General features: G+C 43.9%; 1 protein-coding gene across 16 annotated transcripts in view; it reads right to left on the bottom strand.

The window, feature by feature from the left end:
• ANXA7 (annexin A7) overlaps positions 1-13,938 on the bottom strand; it is a 41,295-nt gene extending 27,357 nt beyond the window's left edge. For 2 of the 16 annotated variants that reach the window (XM_078345604.1, XM_078345612.1), the window contains exons 1-3: positions 13,267-13,913; positions 5,281-5,414; positions 4,827-4,924 (exon numbers count right to left, since the gene is read on the bottom strand). Coding sequence is in view for 2 of the 16 variants with exons in the window: in XM_009009715.4 (XP_009007963.1) it covers positions 13,267-13,274 (8 nt within the window). In the remaining 14 variants the exon portion in view is untranslated. Of the gene's footprint in view, positions 1-4,826; positions 4,925-5,280; positions 5,415-13,266 lie in introns of all 16 variants that reach the window. The other 14 variants (XM_054242326.2, XM_078345610.1, XM_078345605.1 and 11 more) reach the window with 8 other exon arrangements.
• Positions 13,939-17,535: the final 3,597 nt, after the last annotated feature.

Here is a 17,535-nt window from a genome sequence, read left to right as displayed (position 1 = left end):
GCCCAAGACTTCAAGGTGGCAATCAGCTAGGATCGCACACTACACTCCAGCCTGGGCAACAAAGTGAGACCCCATCTCTCTTAAAGAAAAAAAAAAAAGGGCAGGCACAGTGGTTCACATCTGTAATCCCAGCACTTTGGGAGGCCGAGGCAGGTGGATTATCTGAGGTCAGGAGTTTGAGACCAGCCTGACCAAGAAGGTGAAACCCTGTCTCTACTAAAAATACAAAAATTAGCTGGGTGTGGTGACAGATGCCTATAGTCCCAGCTACTGGGGAGGCTGAGACACGAGAATTGCTTGAACCTAGGAGCTCGAGGTTGCACTGAACCCAGACTGCATAACTGCACTCCAGCCTGGGCAACAGAGTGGGACTCCATCTCAAAAAAACAAAACAAACAAACAAAAAACCTACATAGTACTTCAGTGTGTGTGGATGTATCATGGCTTATTTAATGGCAGACATCTGAGTTGTTTCTAGTCTTTTAACCATTACAAACAGTTTAGCTATGAACAGCCATGTACAGGTATCTCTCTGTATATTTTGCCAATATTATCTTTGGGGTGCATTCATAAAGAGCATTGCTAGCATTACTGACACGAGGGGTAAAGGTGAATGTAATACTGCCAATTCCCCTCTACAGGGGTTATGGCAATTTGCATTTTCACCAGCCCTGCCAACAGAATTTTTCATCTAACATCCTGGATTTCTAGTGTGAATATGGGCAAATTACTTAGGTTCTCAAAGGACTTTATTTAGCCTTTTTAAGCCTTCATTTCTTCATCTATAAAACGGGACATGAACGTACCTACTTAAGGATGTTGTTGTAAGAATTAAGTAAAAGAACATAGGCGGCCGGGCGTGGTGGCTCAAACCTGTAATCCCAGCACTTTGGGAGGGAAGGCAGGTGGATCACAAGGTCAGGAGTTCAAGACCAGCCTGGCCAGTATGATGAAACTCCCTCTCTACTAAAAATACAAATAATTAGCTGGGCGTGGTGGCAGGCACCTATAATCCCAACTACTTGGGAGGCTGAGGCAGGAGAATTGCTTCAACCCAGGAAGCAGAGATTGCAGTGAGCCAAGATAGCACCACCGCACTCCTAACTGGGCACTGGAGCAAGACTCCTTCTCAAAGAACAAACAAACAAAAAAAAAACTGCAGTCTGTACCAGAGAGTTTGAAAGTTATGTTCTTCAAAAGGTGCTCATTTCCATTTGGAAAAGTAAACAACCTGCACATCGAGTGATGTTAAGATATTACTATTTTTTTAGATGTGATAATGGTTATTTTGATTTTCAAGTATCCTGATCTTTTAGAGATATACACTAAATATTTACAGACAAAATGATATGATGTCAGATACTTGTGTCAAAATAATATGCAGGAATATTAGATAAAGTGCAGGAATTCAGACATAACAAGTAGTCAGGAGTTGAGAATTATTCACACTGGGTGATGAGTACATTGGGATTCATTACTCTCCTGTCCGATTTTGAAAAGACAGCTCATGTAAAATGAATGGAGTTAATGCAGATAAAAACAAATATCCCTACATATGTCTTTTGCATCTGAAGAAAACACTATTAACCTAAAGCAAATGCAAATAAACAGAGAAAAAAAACAAACATTCACAAGAATACCCTTTTAGGCTATCAAATAAAATAGGGCCAGGTGCAGTAGCTCATGCCTGTAATCCCAGCACTTTGGGACACCAACGCAAGTGGATCACTTGAAGTCAATTAGAGACCAGCCTGGCAAACATGGTGAAATCCTGTCTCTATTAAAAATACAAAAATTAGCCAGTTGTGGTGGTGGTCACCTGTAATCCCAGCTACTTGGGAGGCTAAGGTGGAATAGCTTGAACCCGGAATATGGAAGCTGCAGGGTGCCAAGACTGCACCACTGCACTCCAGCCTGGGTGACCCAGTGAGACTTCATTTAAATTAAAAAAAAAAAAAAAAAAAAGGCTGAGTGGGTCTCCCTGAGGTCAGGAGTTAGAGACCAGCCTGGCCAACACGATGAAACCCTGTCTCTACTGAAAATATAAAAATTAGCCAGGCATGGTGGCATGTGTCTATAATCCCAGCTACTCAGGAGGCTGACGCAGGAAAATCGCTTGAACCCAGAAGGCAGAGGTTACAGTGAGCTGAGATCATGCCACTGCACTCCAGCTTGGGCAATAGAGCGAGACTTCATATCAAAAGATAAAAAATCTAAAATACTATTAGTGATCAGATGTAATATACCTGACAAATATATCTATATAAAGTCAGTAATCACTTATTTGCCATCTACACGAAAACACTGCTACAAGTGGAGAGTAAATGAATGATCAAAGGCTTAAACTAGGTTTTTAAAGGTGCTAGACAGAGATTGGCAAGAAAGTAGAACAATGTTATTTGCAAGGCAAAAGTGGGATGTGACTATGAGATGACCACAACAGACTGAGAGAAGGAGCAGATTAAGATAGAAGTCAGTCAGGAGGACTTCTGTACTGGTGTAAAATAAAATACTCATCCTTCTCCACCATGCCACTCTTAACATCCTTTATCTGTCAATAGCACCACTACTTAAATTACCTAATACTCCAGTATAGTAAGAACTCAGTATTTTTCTATCTGTCCTTTGAAATGCCTCCCTGTCATTTCTGTCATATACGTAGACCAAATTTCATCACTTGATGCCTATCTTACTAAAACTGCCTTTTTTTTTTTTTGAGCCGGAGTCTCACTCTGTCGTCCAGGCTGGAGTGCAGTGGTGCAATCTCAGCTCATTGCAACCTCCACGGTTCAAGTGATTCTCCTGCCTCAGCCTCCTGAGTAGCTGGGATTACAGGCACCTGCCAGCACGCCTAGCTAATTTTTGTAGTTTTAGGAGAGACGGGGTTTCACCGTGTTGGTCAGGCTGGTCTTGAACTCCTGATCTCCTGATCAGCCCACCTCAGCCTCCCAAAATGCTAGGATTACAGGCATGAGCTACCTCATCCGGCCAAAACTGCTTCTCTATTTATATTCTTCCTTGTATTCTCTCACCCTCCCAATTTCATCACTGTCACTAGTTAAACTTTCCTAAAATTCTGCTCTTTCAGCGAATTGCTCTTCAGCTTAAAAATCATGAACGACTACTGCTGGAGTACCAAATGAAAATTAATTGGTCTAACATTCATATCTCCTTAGTACTGGCTCCAATTATTATTATATGTATATATTTTGAGATAGATTCTTGCTCTATCACCCAGGCTAGAGTATAGCAGCGTGACCTCAGCTCACTGTAGCCTTGACTTCCTGGGCTCAGATGATCCTCTCACCTCAGTCTCCTGAATAGTTGGGACTACAGGCACACACCACCACACCTGGCTAATTTTTTGTATTTTTAGTAAAGATGAGGTTTTGCCATGCTGCCCAGGCCAGTCTTGAACTTCTGGGTTCACTCCAATCCACCTGCCTCCAACTCCCAAAGTGCTAGGATTAAAGGCATAAGCCTCCGCACCCAGCCTCTATTTACCTATTTAATTCATTTCTTACCAACACCTGACCCTCAACGTGAAACCTCTAGCACTTGAACCATTCCCAGCATTCCTTTGCTTAAGCCATTCTTAACTGACTTGGCCCTCAAGCCTGGGCTTACTCACCCCTCCTGACTTATCTAGCTCAAGTCTTCTCTCTTCCTTCTTTAAACAATGTAGTCGACTAAAATAGTGTTTCTCAATGTTTTCTTTTTCAGATGGAGTCTTGCTCTGTTGCCCAGGCTAGAGTGCAGGAGAACAATCTCGGATCACTGCAGGCTCCACCTTCTGGGTTCCAGCGATTCTCCTGCTTCAGCATCCCAAGTAGTTGAGACTACAGGTGCACACCACCACATCTGGTTACTTTTTATATTTTTAGTGGAGATGGAGTTTCATCACATTGGCCAGGCTGGTCATGAACTCCTGACCAAAAGGGATCCATCTGCCTTGGCCTCCCAAAGTACTGGGATTACAGGGGTGAACCACTGTGCCTGGCCTCAAACTTTAATGTATCTATGAATCCCTAGGGCTCTTGTTAAAATAGAGACTTTAATTCAGTAGCTTCAGGATGGGGCCTGAGATTCTCCATTTCTAAAGCTTTCAGGTGATGTGGATTCTGCAGGTCTGTGATTCACACTTTGATACCAGAATACTTTGGCATTTCTAAATCTACACCTAATTTTCTAAATGTTTAAATGTATGTTTTGGCACTTTTCATCAATACAGCTATAAATGATTCATATTTCTTTTCTATCAAGATGTCAAATAAATCCAACTCAACGTTTATGAAAGCCAACGGTGTAATATGTACTGTCCTAGGCGCTGATAGAAAGATTGAGAAAAAGTATTCAGCCTTTTGAGTACACAGTATAGGAAAATGAGACAGTAAGTTGTGTCCCTTATGACAGAAACACAGGATAGAAGCTAAAAATGTGCTGAATTGAGAATAAGTGCACAAAGACTGAATCAAGGCTATAAGTCAAGAAACATAAAATGATAAGAAAACTGACTGACCCAGATAATTCTAAAATACTCATTTGGGATCCGAAAGGGCTGGATGTAAAAACAGGGACAGGATAAATTTTTTTTGCCTTTTTCTTTTCTAAGCCTGGTTGGCATAAGGAGTAAAGGAGGGGCAAAAGCTCTAAAGAACTGTCAGATAGGCTGGGCGCAGTGGCTTGTGCCTATAATCCCAAAACTCTGGGAGGCCAAGGTGGGAGGACTGCTTGACCCCAGGAGTTCAAGACCCTCCTGGGCAAATACAGTAAGACCTTGTCTCAATAAAAAAGTTTTAAAAATTACCCAGTGCAGTGGCACACACCTGTAGCCCAAACTATTCAGGAAGCTGAGGTGGGAGAATTGCTTGAGCCCAGGAGGTCCAGGCTGCAGTGAGTCTTGTTTGCATCACTGCATTCCAGCCTGTTTCAAAAAGGGGGAGGGGAGGGGAGGGGAGGGAAGGAAGGGAGGGGAAAGGAGGAGAGGGGAAGGGAAGGAGGGGAAGGAAGAGGGGAAGGAGAGGAGGGGAGAGGAGGGAGGAAGGAAAAGAAAGGGGAAAGGAAAAGAAAGGGTAGACAGACCAAGGATAAAAGGGTCAGATCGAAATAAAGGAAAAAAATCTGAAAATAATTTGTGAGATAAATTAATAGTAATTTGAAAGGCAATAAGCAGTTACAGGACCAAAGACTGCATAAGCAATTTAAATTTCTAAGTCTCAAGGATTTGTTCCTGTGACAAGGCCTATATCTAAATTCTTTAGCTACTATATTAAATCTTACCTTTAAAAGCCTAGAGGAGGCTGGGTGAGGTGGCTCATGCCTTTAATCCCAGCACTTTGAGAGACCGAGGCAGGCAGAGCACAAGGTCAGAAGATTGAGACCATCCTGGCCAGCATGGTGAAACCCCGTCTCTACTAAAATATAAAAAAATTAGGCCGGGGGCGGTGGCTCACACCTGTAATCCCAGCACTTTGGGAGGCCGAGGCGGGTGGATCACGAGGTCAAGAGATCGAGACCATTCTGGTCAATATGGTGAAACCCCGTCTCTACTAAAAATACAAAAAATTAGCTGGGCATGGTGGCGCGTGCCTGTAATCCCAGCTACTCAGGAGGCTGAGGCGGGAGAATTGCCTGAACCCAGGACGGGGAGGTTGTGGTGAGCTGAGATCGCGCCGTTACACTCCAGCCTGGCTAACAAGAGTGAAACTCCGTCTCAATTAAAAAAAAAAAAAAAAAAAAATTAGCCAGGCGTGGTGGTGCACATCTGTAGTCCCAGCTACTCAGGAGGCTGAGGCAGGGGAATCGCTTGAACCCGGGCAGCAGAGGTTATAGTAAGTCAAGACTGCACCACTGCACTCCAGCCTAGGCGACAGAACAAGACTCTGTCTCAAAAAAAAAAAAAAAAAAAAAAAAAGCCTACAGGAATTATGTCAACAAGAATGAAAATAAGGCGAAGACTATCTGCACATAATAAAAATTAAAGCAATTTTTTTTTGAGACGGAGTTTTGCTCTTGTTGTCCAGGCTGGAGTGCAATGGCACTCACAATCTGAGCTCACCACAACCTCCGCCTCCCAGGTTCAAGCGATTCTCCTGGCTCAGCCTCCCGAGTAGCTCGGATTACAGGCATGAACCACCACACCCAGCTAATTTTGTATTTTTAGTAAAGATGGGTTTTTGCCATGTTGGCCAGGCTAGTCTTAAACTCCTGACCTCAGGTGATCCGGTCACCTTGGCCTCCCAAAGTGCTGGAATTACAAGAGTGAGCCACCAAGCCTGGCCTAAAGCAATTTTAAGAAAGTGTGCCGGGCGTGGTGGCTCACGCCTATAATCCCAGCACTTTGGGAGGCCAAGGCGGGTGGATCACAAGGTCAAGAGATCAAGACCATCCTGGTCAACATGGTGAAACCCTGTCTCTACTAAAAATACAAAAATTAGCTGGGCACAGTGGCGCATGCCTGTAGTCCCACCTATTCGAGAGGCTGAGGCAGGAGAATTGCTTGAACCCAGGAGGCAGAGGTTGCGGTGAGCCGAGATCGCGCCATTGCCCTCCAGCCTGAGTAACAAGAGTGAAACTCCGTCTCAAAAAAAAAAAAAAGTGTACATTTTGAAGAATAATTATATAAAAGACTAGAATGCAAATATTATAGAAATACTTGCAAAAGGACAAAATTATATACGTACAAGGCTACTCATTACAGCATTTTTGTAATAGGAAAAGGTTAAAGACCATCTGAACGTCCATCAATAAGGGACAGGTGTCATCGCAGGGATACAGGAATGATTTAACATATCCAAGTCAATAAATGTGATACATCACATTAAAAGAATTAAAGACCAAAACCACACGATCACCTCAATAGATGCAGAAAAAGCACTGAACAAAATCCAGCACCCCTTTACGATAAAAACTCTCAACAAATTAAGCACAGAAAGGACCTAACTCAAAATAATAAAAGCCATATACAACAAAGCCAACATCATACTGAATGGGGAAAAGTTGAAAGCATTCCCCCTGAGAACAAGAACAGGACAAGGATGCCCACTTTCACCACTCCTATTCAATACAGTTTTGGAAGTACTAGCCAGAGCAATTAGTCAAGGGAAAGCAATAAAGGACATCCAAATTGGAAAAGAGGAAGCCAAACTATGACTGTTTGCAGATGATATGACTGTATACCAAGGAAATCCTAAAGACTCCCACAGACTTTTAGATTTGATAAACGAATTCAGTAAAGTCTCAGGTTAGCAAATCAATGTACGCAAATTAGTAGCACTGCAATATATCAACAGTGTCCAAGCTGAGAATCAAATAAAGAACTCAATTCATTTTTTTTTTTCCAAGACAGAGTTTCGCTCTTTTTGCCCAGGCTGGAGTGCAATGGTATCTTGGCTCACTGCAACCTCTGCCTCCCTGGTTCAAGCAATTTTCCTGCCTCAGCCTCCCGAGTTAGCTAGGATTACAGGGATGTGCCACCACGTCCAGCTAATTGTTTATATTTTTAGTAGAGATGGGGTTTCTCCATGTTGGTCAGGCTGGTCTTGAACTCCTGACCTCAGGTGATCCGCCCACCTTGGCCTCTCAAAGTGCTGGGATTACAGGTGTGAGCCACCACGCCCGGCCCTCAATTCCTTTCCCAACAGCTACAAAAAAAAAAAAAAAAGAATATCTAGGAATGGAGAACGATCCAAGATGGCCGATCGCTAACATCCCGGGATTGCAGCTCTCAGGGAAGGCGCGGAGAACTAGAGGATGCCACACTTTCAGACAAATTCTGGTCACTCACGGAGCAGAAGATCCCCCAGTGGAGGAAATACACGGGTGGCCAGCGCGACTCTCATGGCCGGCGCAGCGGTTCCGCCAGCACCTCAGCGCGGCAGCTCTCTGAGCAGAGTAAACAGGTTCGGAGAACCCGCACGGGTCCCCAGCAGGACACCAGAGCCCGGTGCAGCGGCTGTGACGGCACCTCGGCGCGGGAGCGCTCGGCGCAGAGTAAACGGGACCGGTTCCCCTTCTGACGGAGATTTGGAGCCCCAGGAAGGCAGAGTCGCCTACTATGGACACAAGAAGGAAGCCAGACAGGAGAATCCTGGGCAGAAAAGCACCATCAGTTTTAACGCCGCTGCTCTGGCCCTGGGAACTAACAACCTGGACGTCCACTCAAGAGACCTAATCTAAAAGTTGGTAATTTCAAAGACGACAGGAGGATAAATTTACAATGACGGGAAGAAACCAGCATAAAAAAGCGGAGAATACTCAAAGTCAGAACGCCTCTCCCTCTAAAGATGATCACAGTTCCACATCAACAATGGAACAAGGCTTGATGGAGAACGAGTGCATCCTGATGACAGAAGCACTCTTCAAGGAATGGATAATAACAAACTTCGGTGAGTTAAAAGACCATGTTGTAGCCCAACGTAAAGAAACTAGGAACTTTGAAAAAAGGTTTGATGAAATCCTATTGAGAATAGACAACTTAGAGAGGAGTATGAGTGAATTAATGGAACTAAAGAATACAATACAGGAACTCCGAGAAGTATGCACAGGTTTAAACACTCGAATGGTTCAAGCAGAAGAAGGGATATCAGAGGTCAAAGTCCAACTTAATGAAATAAAATGTGAAGAAAAGATTAGAGAAAAAAGGATAAAAAGGAATGAGCAAAGTCTCCAAGAAATGTGGGACTATGTGAAAAGACCAAATTTACGTTTGATAGGTGTACCTGAATGCGACGGAGAGAATGAATCCAAGCTGGAAAATACCCTTCAGGGTATTATTCAGGAAAATTTTCCTAAACTAGCAAAGCAGGTCAACATTCAACCCCAGGTAATACAGAGAACACCACAAATATATTCCTCAAGAAGAGCAACCCCAAGGCACATAATCATTAGATTCACCAGGGTTGAAACGAAGGAGAAAATACTAAGGGCAGCCAGAGAGAAAGGTCAGGTTACCCACAAAGGCAAGCCTATCAGACTTACAGCAGATCTCTCAGCAGAAACTCTACAAGCCAGAAGAGAGTGGGGGCCAATATTCAACATCCTCAAAGAACAGAACCTTCAGCCCAGAATTTCATATCCAGCCAAACTAAGCTTCACAACTGAAGGAAAAATAAAATCTTTTATGAACAAGCAAGTACTCAGAGATTTTATTACCACCAGGCCTGCTTTACAAGAGCTTCCGAAAGAAGCATTACACACAGAAAGAAACAACCGGTATTAGCCATTCTAAAAATACACCAAAAAGTAAAGAGCAACAACATAAAGAAGAATTTACACCAACGAATGGATAAAACAGCCAGTCAACATCAAATGGCAGTAACCCTAAATTTAAATTGACTAAATCCCCCAATCAAAAGACACAACCAAAACCCAATGGCATGTTACATCCAGACCTGTTTCACATGCAAAGATACACAAAGACTCAAAACAAAGGGATGGAGAAAGATTTACCAACCAAATGGAGAGCAAAAATAAATAATAAATAAATAAAAAGCAGGAGTTGCAATTCTCGTATCGGATAAAATAGATTTTAAAGCAACAAAGATATAGTGGTAAAAGGATCAATGCAACAAGAGCTAACGATCCTAACACCCAGATACATAGAGACTTAGATTCAATGAGACAGAAAGTTAATAAGAATATCAAGGACTCGAACTCAGATCCGGAACAAGTAAACTTAATAAATATTTATAGAGCTCTCCACTTTAAATACACAAAATATACATTCTTGTCAATACCACATCACACCTACCCATAAGCTTAAATGAAACATTGATTGGCCATCATTAATACCCAATTTTTTTCAAAATAAAGCAATATTTCCATTTACTCTCCCTCTTTCTCTCCTTTACTTATTTTTTTTTCTTTCCTTCTCTCAAAAAAAAAAAAAGAAAGAAATCAACTTGTAAACCTCTAGATCCAGGTCAGTAATCTCTCTCTCATTGCTTGATTTCCTTATTTCCCTTCCCTTCCCTTCCCTCCCCTCCCCTCCCCTCCCCTCCCCTCCCCTCCCTCCCTCCCTCCCTCCCTCCCTTCCTTCCTTCCTTCATCCCTTCCTTCCTCCCTACCATCCTTCTTCCCTCCCTTCCTGCCTTCCTCCCCCCACAAAAGAAAAAAAAAAAAAAAGAATACCTAGGAATGTATTTAACCAAGGAGATGACAGATCTCTACAAGGAGAACTACAAAAGACTGCCAAAAGAAATAAGGCCGGGCGCGGTGGTTCACGCCTATAATCCCAGCACTTTGGGAGGCCAAGGCGGGTGGATCACAAGGTCAAGAGATCAAGACCATCCTGGTCAACATGGTGAAACCCCGTCTCTACTAAAAATACAAAAATTAGCTGGGCATGGTGGTGCGCGCCTGTAGTCCCAGCTACTTGGGAGGCTGAGGTAGGGGAATTACTTGAACCCAGAAGGCGGAGGTTGCGGTGAGCCGAGATCGTGCCATTGCACTCCAGTCTGGATAACAACAGCGAAACTCCATCTCAAAAAAAAAAAAAAAACAAAACAAAGAAATCATGGACGATACAAACAAATGGAAAGTCATCCCATGCTCATGAATTGGAAGAATCAATATTGTGAAAATGATCATACTGCCCAAAACAATCTACAGACTAAATGCAATTCCCAATAAAACACCAACATCATTTTTCACAGAATTAGAACAATCCTAAAATTCTTCCTCTTCCTCCAGACAATCTGGAAACATCACATTACCAGACTTCAAATACACTGCAAGCCTATAGCTACCAGAATGGCATGGTACTGGTATAAAAGTAGGCACATAGACCAATGACAGAATAGAGAACCCAGAAATAAAGCCAACTGCTCTTTTACAAAGCACACAAAAACAAAAATTGGGGAATGGACACCCTATTTAATGAATGGTGCTAGGAAAACTGGCTAGCCACATGAAAAATGAAACTGGATCCCTATCTTTCACCCTATACAAAAATCAACTCAAGCTGATCAAAGACTTAAATATAACACCTGAATCTATAAAATTTCTACAACACTGGAAAAAGTCTTCTAGACATTGGCCTGGGCAAAGAACTCATGACTAAGACTCCAAAAACAAATGCAACAAAAACAAAAATAAATGAGACCTAATTAAACTAAAAAGCTTCTGAACAGCAAAAGAAATAATCAACAGAGTAACAGACAACCCACAGAATGGGAGAAAATATCTGCAAACTATGCATCCAACAAAGGACTAGTATCCAGAATCTATAAGAACTCAAATCACAAAGAAAAAAAAATTACATTAAAAAGTGGGCAAAGGACCGAGCGCAGTGGCTCACGCCTGTAATCCCAACACTTTGGGAGGCTGAGGTGGGTGGATCACTTGAGGTCAGGAGTTCGAGACCAGCCTGACCAATAAACCAACCCCATCTTTATTTAAAAAAAAAAAAAAAAAAGTGGGCGAAGGACATGAATAGACATTTTTCAAAAGAAGATACACAAATGGGCAACAAACATGAAAAAAATGTTCAATATCATTAATCATCAGGGAAACGCAAACTAACCACAATGAGATACCACCTTGCTCCTACAAGAATGGTCATTATTAAAACGTCCATTTTTCTAGGTGAAGTAACAGGAGTGGAAAACCAAAAGCTGTATATTCTCACTTTATAAGTGGGAGCTAAGCTATGACTATGCAAAGGCATAGGTACGAAGTGACATAATGAACTTTAGAGACTCAAAAAAAGGAGGGTGAAAGAGTTAGGAATAAAAAACTACACATTAGGTACAGTGTACATTGCTTAGGTGACTAAAATCTCAGAATTCACCACCATATAATTCATTCATGTAACAAAACACCACCTGTACTCCAAAAGCTATCAAAATTTTATTTTATGTTTTGGAGATAGAGTCTTGCTCTGTCACTCAGGCTGGAGTACAGTGTCATGATCTCGGCTCACTACAACCTCCGCTTCCCAGGTTCAAGCGATTCTCCTGCCTCAGCCTCCCAAGTAGCTGGGACTACAGGAGCGCACCACCACAACCGGCTAATTTTTGTATTTTTAGTAGAGACAGGGTATCGCCATGTTGGCCAGGCTGGTTTCAAACTCCTGACCTCAAGTGATCCACCCACCTCAACCTCCCAAAGTGCTGGGTTTACGGATGTGAGTCACTGTGCCCAGCTGAAATTTTTTAAATAGAAGGAACAGTCTGGCCACCGGTTAGCTCAGTTGGTGAGCTCCTGGTGCTCAACTGCCCAAGGCCGAACGCTCAAAAAAGGAGGAACAGGTGAAATAGATTATGGAGAGCCATACAAGAAAGTGTTATGTGGTTATTAAAAATGAGCCAGCTTTTTTGTTTTCTTTAGCCATATATGAAACCATCTCTAACACAAATTAGGTGGAAAAAAAAAAAAAAGCAAAGGGAAAAACTGCATAATCTGCAGCCATATATGTAAAATATGCACTATAGAATATCTTTGAAAGGACACTCAAAGAAGTAGAAAACAGTGACTGCTTCCTGGATGAAGAGCTGGGACACAGCAGAGGACTTACTTTTCAATGTACCTTTAGCTCTTTTAGAAATGAGCATATATCATCTATTCAAGAGGCAGATTTTTAAAGTTTTCGTAAAAAGCTAAGTAACGCCCAGAGTAACCAGACAAATTTCTTAACTTTGTCCAAGTGATAAATATATACTGGTGAACCAGAACTGTTTTTTTTTTTTTCTTTTTTAACATTCTCTGTTAGCAACCACTTTCAAAAAACTAGAAAATCATTCTTGGTTCTCCAAACCATCTCCACCCAGTGAGTCAGTTAGTAAAAGGGCTGGGTCTCACTGTTTCTCATAGATGGCATGAAGCCCAGGAACCCAAGGGGCAGCTGTTGCAAATTTATGGAGGGGGAAAAACACACGAAACAGGAAGGGTGACTGAAGATACGCAACAGCGAATACAACTTTGCAAAACCGGTAGGATCATTTAAATCAGTCAGCGATTTGGAGAAAGAAAGTGGAGGCATGGCTAGTCCTCTGCACCGACAGGTAGGTAGCCACCCACCAGTGAGGACTGAAAGGCAGTCCTCATTGAAAAGGACTTAAAGTTTGCCGTGGCCAAAATTATCTCTTCTACCTATTTAGTGCTTGAAACTTTTTCCTTGCCTGGAAGGTAACTCATTACACTCATCAACTAATTCAGACACATTTAGCAGATTAGCTGGCTATCAGCTAGCAAAAATTAGGGGATTTAAGGCAGTCGGAAAATAGCATCATTTCTGTCACTTTAGGATAGACATCACCCATTTACCTCTGCATCGTAGTTTCCTTGGGCAGTGTTTGCACAGGATGAGCTAATTTCAACACATTTGCTGCTGGTTGGGGACCAGGAATCAAATATGGAATGCTATTCTAGAATAGTTTCCAATAACTGCAAACAAGAGTCAGCGTACAACCTTGGCCTGGTTCACTAAGCACAGTAAAAATTTCCCAAGTTTCCCTAAATTCGCTGTGTCACCGGAAAGCACAGCCACCACCAACCAGCCAGACCGCTTTTAGCACTATCCGTGCGTTTCTCTACTCGGCTTCCCGCGAGGCGGCTGGGCCACGCTCCGGCCTCAGCCACTCCACCTGCCCGAGGGCGGGGCGTCACTGGTCCCTGAGATTTCCGTACGGACCGAAGGGCTTCCAGTCTTCCTGCAAGCGGGGCCGGCCGCCTCACCCACGCCACCCCAACACACCCTGGCCGGCAGCCCGGCTCCGAAACGCGCACACCGAGTCGCACTCCTCCGGGAGGTTCACATGGCCCTGCCGCCGAGTCCCACCAGCTCTGGAACGGCGGCACACCGAGCAGGCTGGGGGCGAGACGACAGAGGCGGACGAGGAGTTGGGAAGGGGAGGGGGGCGCCGCGCCTCACCTGACCCCGGCAGCAGCGTCACAGCCAAACCTGGTCGTCTGCAAAATGGAGCCGGGGGCGAGCCCAGGGAGGGCGGGGCGTCTCGCGAGCCCGTTAGGATCGCGGCTGCAGCCGGGAACGCCCCCGGAGCCGGAGAGGGCGGTGCCGGAAGGGGGCTATCCCTGAGCCCCGCCCCTTGGCTCCACCGGATGGAAAAGACGCTCCGTTTGGGTGGCCCACCTGATTTTTACACATTTCTCTATCGCAAGGACCCTGCGCCAATCCCTTTTAAGGCTGCCTCAAGTCACCTAGGAAGTTGCAGCACTCCCGGGAGTAGCCGGGGCCTCTTCAGTGGTGGGCGGCAGAGAAGGGCTGAGACTGGGAGGCTGGTACAGCCTCTTTGCCTCTGAAATGCCGTCCTCCAGGTATTTTCTGGGGACAAAGACGGCATTTTTTATTAGCCTCTTGTGAAAATAATTAATATTTGTGGGAAATCTTAATCGGAACTGGAGATGCACTAATCAGAATCACTCCCGAAGGGAGTTGTTAGGTGATTCTAGGCTCCCCTCGTGTGCTAGAGCATTAAACACACATATTATTAAGTATTTGGGGCAATTACAAGGGTTCAGATCAGTATCTTAAACTCATTAAGGAGTTCCTATTCCAGAGCAAAAACCAATCAGACATTTTAGAGTGAATTAAGGTAGTTTCTGGGTGTAGTCTCCGGAACAGCAGCATCACCTGGAAACGTGTTAGTAATGCAGATTATTGAACTCCACCTTAGACCTACTGAATCAAACTCCTGCGGTGGTGCCCGGCGATCTGTTTTAATAAGCCCTCCAGGGGGTTCTGATGCGCACTAAAGTTTGCACACCTGATACACATCAACTTATTTATTCCGCCACATACTTTTCTACCCAAAAGCTTCCTCATGGGGGTGGAATAGAATGGATTACGATTTTAAATGGGAATAGCAAGCAAAATATAAATGGCTTCCAAATAGGGGTGTGGAGAGAAAAGTATTTGAGCCAGGTCACTGCCTCATTTAACAATGGTAGACAAAGCTGCACAACTCTTTGGGTGACCAACATTAATTCCCCGAGGCCCAACAGTCTGTCTGCCTGGCAAATAACAGGACTTTCTGTCCTACCTACCCCAGAGACCTCCAGGATTTAAGCATTCCCTGAGAAGGCTTACTATTCTTTATTCTACAGAGTTCCCTTGGTGAGCTTGCCCCAAACCCTCCCTCTGCCTTAATTACCACCATAAGAGGATATTTGCCAAACCTCTTATTTCCAGGCCACTTTTCTGAGTTGCAGGAATAGTCCAATAGTCCACCACGACATTTGCCATTTCATCCTTTCAATTCATGCTTTCTTCCTGGCATAAAAGGCATTCCAGGATCAGAGACCCTTTCCTCATGCTTCCTCTGTCTAGAAAACACTGCTCATCTTTTAACAATTATTCATTTAATTAGACTTATTTCCAAGGTTGCTCATCTCCCTTTTGCTCCAAGAAACTCTTCCTGAGCTGCTTTTTTTGTAATTCAACTGGACCTTTTTTCTTCATTTTTAATTTTTTTGGAGACAGAGTCTCGCTTTATCACCCAGGCTGGAGTGCAGTGGCGCAATCTAGGCTCACTGCAACCTCTGCCTCCAGGTTCAAGCGATTCTCATGCCTCAGCCTCCCGTGTAGCTGGGATTACAGGCATGTGCCACCACACCCAGCTAATTTTTTGTATTTTTAGTAGCGATGGGGTTTTGCCATGTTGGCCAGGCTGGTCTCAAACTTCTGGCCCCAAGAGATCCTCCCGCCTCGGCCTTCTAAAGTGTTGGGATTACAGGCATGAGCCACCATGCCCTGCTTAACATCTCTGAAAGCCATCATATATTCCAGAGTTCATATGAAATAAGAGCTATTATGCTTCTAATATGAACATCCCACTGTGTCAGAGTCTGGGTTTTTTTTTTTTTTTTTTGAGACAGTCTCTCTCTGTTGCCAAGGCTGGAATACAATGGCACCATCTTGGCTCATTGCAACCTCTGCCTCCCGGGTTCAAGCAATTCTGCCTCAGCCTCCCACATAGCTGGGATTACAGGCGTCCACCACTACCACTAATTTTTTGTATTTTTAAGAGAGATGGGGGTTCGCCATGTTGGCCAGGAGAACTCCTGACCTCAGGTGATCCACCCGCCTCAGCTTTGAGGCTGAGGCGGGTGGATCACCTGAAGCATTCCCAAAGTGCTGGGATACAGGGGTGAGCTACCACACCCGGCCTGGAGTCTCCGATATTTAAGTACACATCCTTTTTCTTTTTGTTCCATTAGAATAGTAATTTTGTCCTGACAATGTATGGAGACATTTGTGGTGTCACAACTCAGGGAAGGTGTTGGGGTTACTAGCATCTAGTGGGTGAAGGTCAAGGATTCTAAACAAAGTACGTTTCCTACAATGCCTACTGTAGGATGCTGCAAGCATCTTACAGTACCTACAACAAGAATTATTCAGCCCTAAAATGTCAATAGTGCTGATGTTAAGAAACCCTGAGTTGGCTGGGCACAGTGGCTCACACCGGTAATCCCAGCACTTTGGGAGGCTGAGTGAGCATATCTCACGGTCAAGAGATCGAGACCATCCTGGCGAACATGGTGAAACCCTGTCTCTACTTAAAAAATACAAAAATTAGTTCGGTGTATGCCTGAAGTCCCAGCTACTCTGGAGGCTGAAGCAGAAGAATCACTTGAACCTGGGGGGCAGAGGAAACCCCGAGTCAGAGTGATATTTCTAAAGAATAAACTGGGTCGTGTTATTCCCATGATTAAACTTCTTTAATAGCTTTTTGCTGGAACCAGAATAAAATCCAAACTTCTGATGATGGTCTATTAGGCCCTAGATAATCTGGTCCCTGCCTACATCCCTCATCTCATCCCTTTTCACTTTCTAATCACTAACCTCTGAACACAGGGTCCTTCGGTTCAAATATACCAAGCTTGTGACCAAATGCACCAGAGTTTCTCAGGACCTTTGTACTTGCTATTGCTTCTGCTGGGAATGTTCTCCATGGTGTCATCTCAAATGTCGTCTCCTAGCTGGGCACAGTGGCTCACACCTGTAATCCTAGCACTTTGGGAGACCAAGGCAGGCAGATCACTTAAACCCAGGAGCTGGAGACTAGCCTGGCAACATGGTGAGACCCCATCTCTACAATAAAATGCAAGAATTAGTGAGGCATGGTAGTATGCACTTGTAATCACAGCTACCTGGGAGGCTCACAGGGGAGAATCACTTGAGCCCAGGAGGCAGAGGTTGCAGTAAGCCAAGATCTTGCTACTCCACTCCAGCCTAAGGCGACAGAGCCAGACTGTCTCAAAAAAATAAAAAATGTCATCTCCTCAGAGAAGTACATCCTGAACATTGTAGCATTAGTAGCTGCCACCAGCACAACCACCACTGCCACCTATGCTCATTATTTAATTTTCCTTATAGCACTTAAAAGCATCTGAAATTCTGTGTTTACTGTTCGTCTCCCCCACTAGAATGTAAGCTCCTCGGGAACAGGGACATCTTTAGAGTCTAGTATTAAGTGTTTGATACATAACTGACTGTCTGATTGACTACAATAGGGCCCCCAAAACCCAAGCCAACTACTTCATCTGGTGATCAACCAAGTCAGATTTATTTCC

Source organism: Callithrix jacchus, chromosome 12, assembly GCF_049354715.1.
Source record: "Callithrix jacchus isolate 240 chromosome 12, calJac240_pri, whole genome shotgun sequence".
NCBI lineage: Eukaryota > Metazoa > Chordata > Mammalia > Primates > Cebidae > Callithrix > Callithrix jacchus.
The sequence above is the reverse complement of the archived record's forward strand: the minus strand, read 5'-3'. Positions and strand labels throughout refer to the sequence as shown.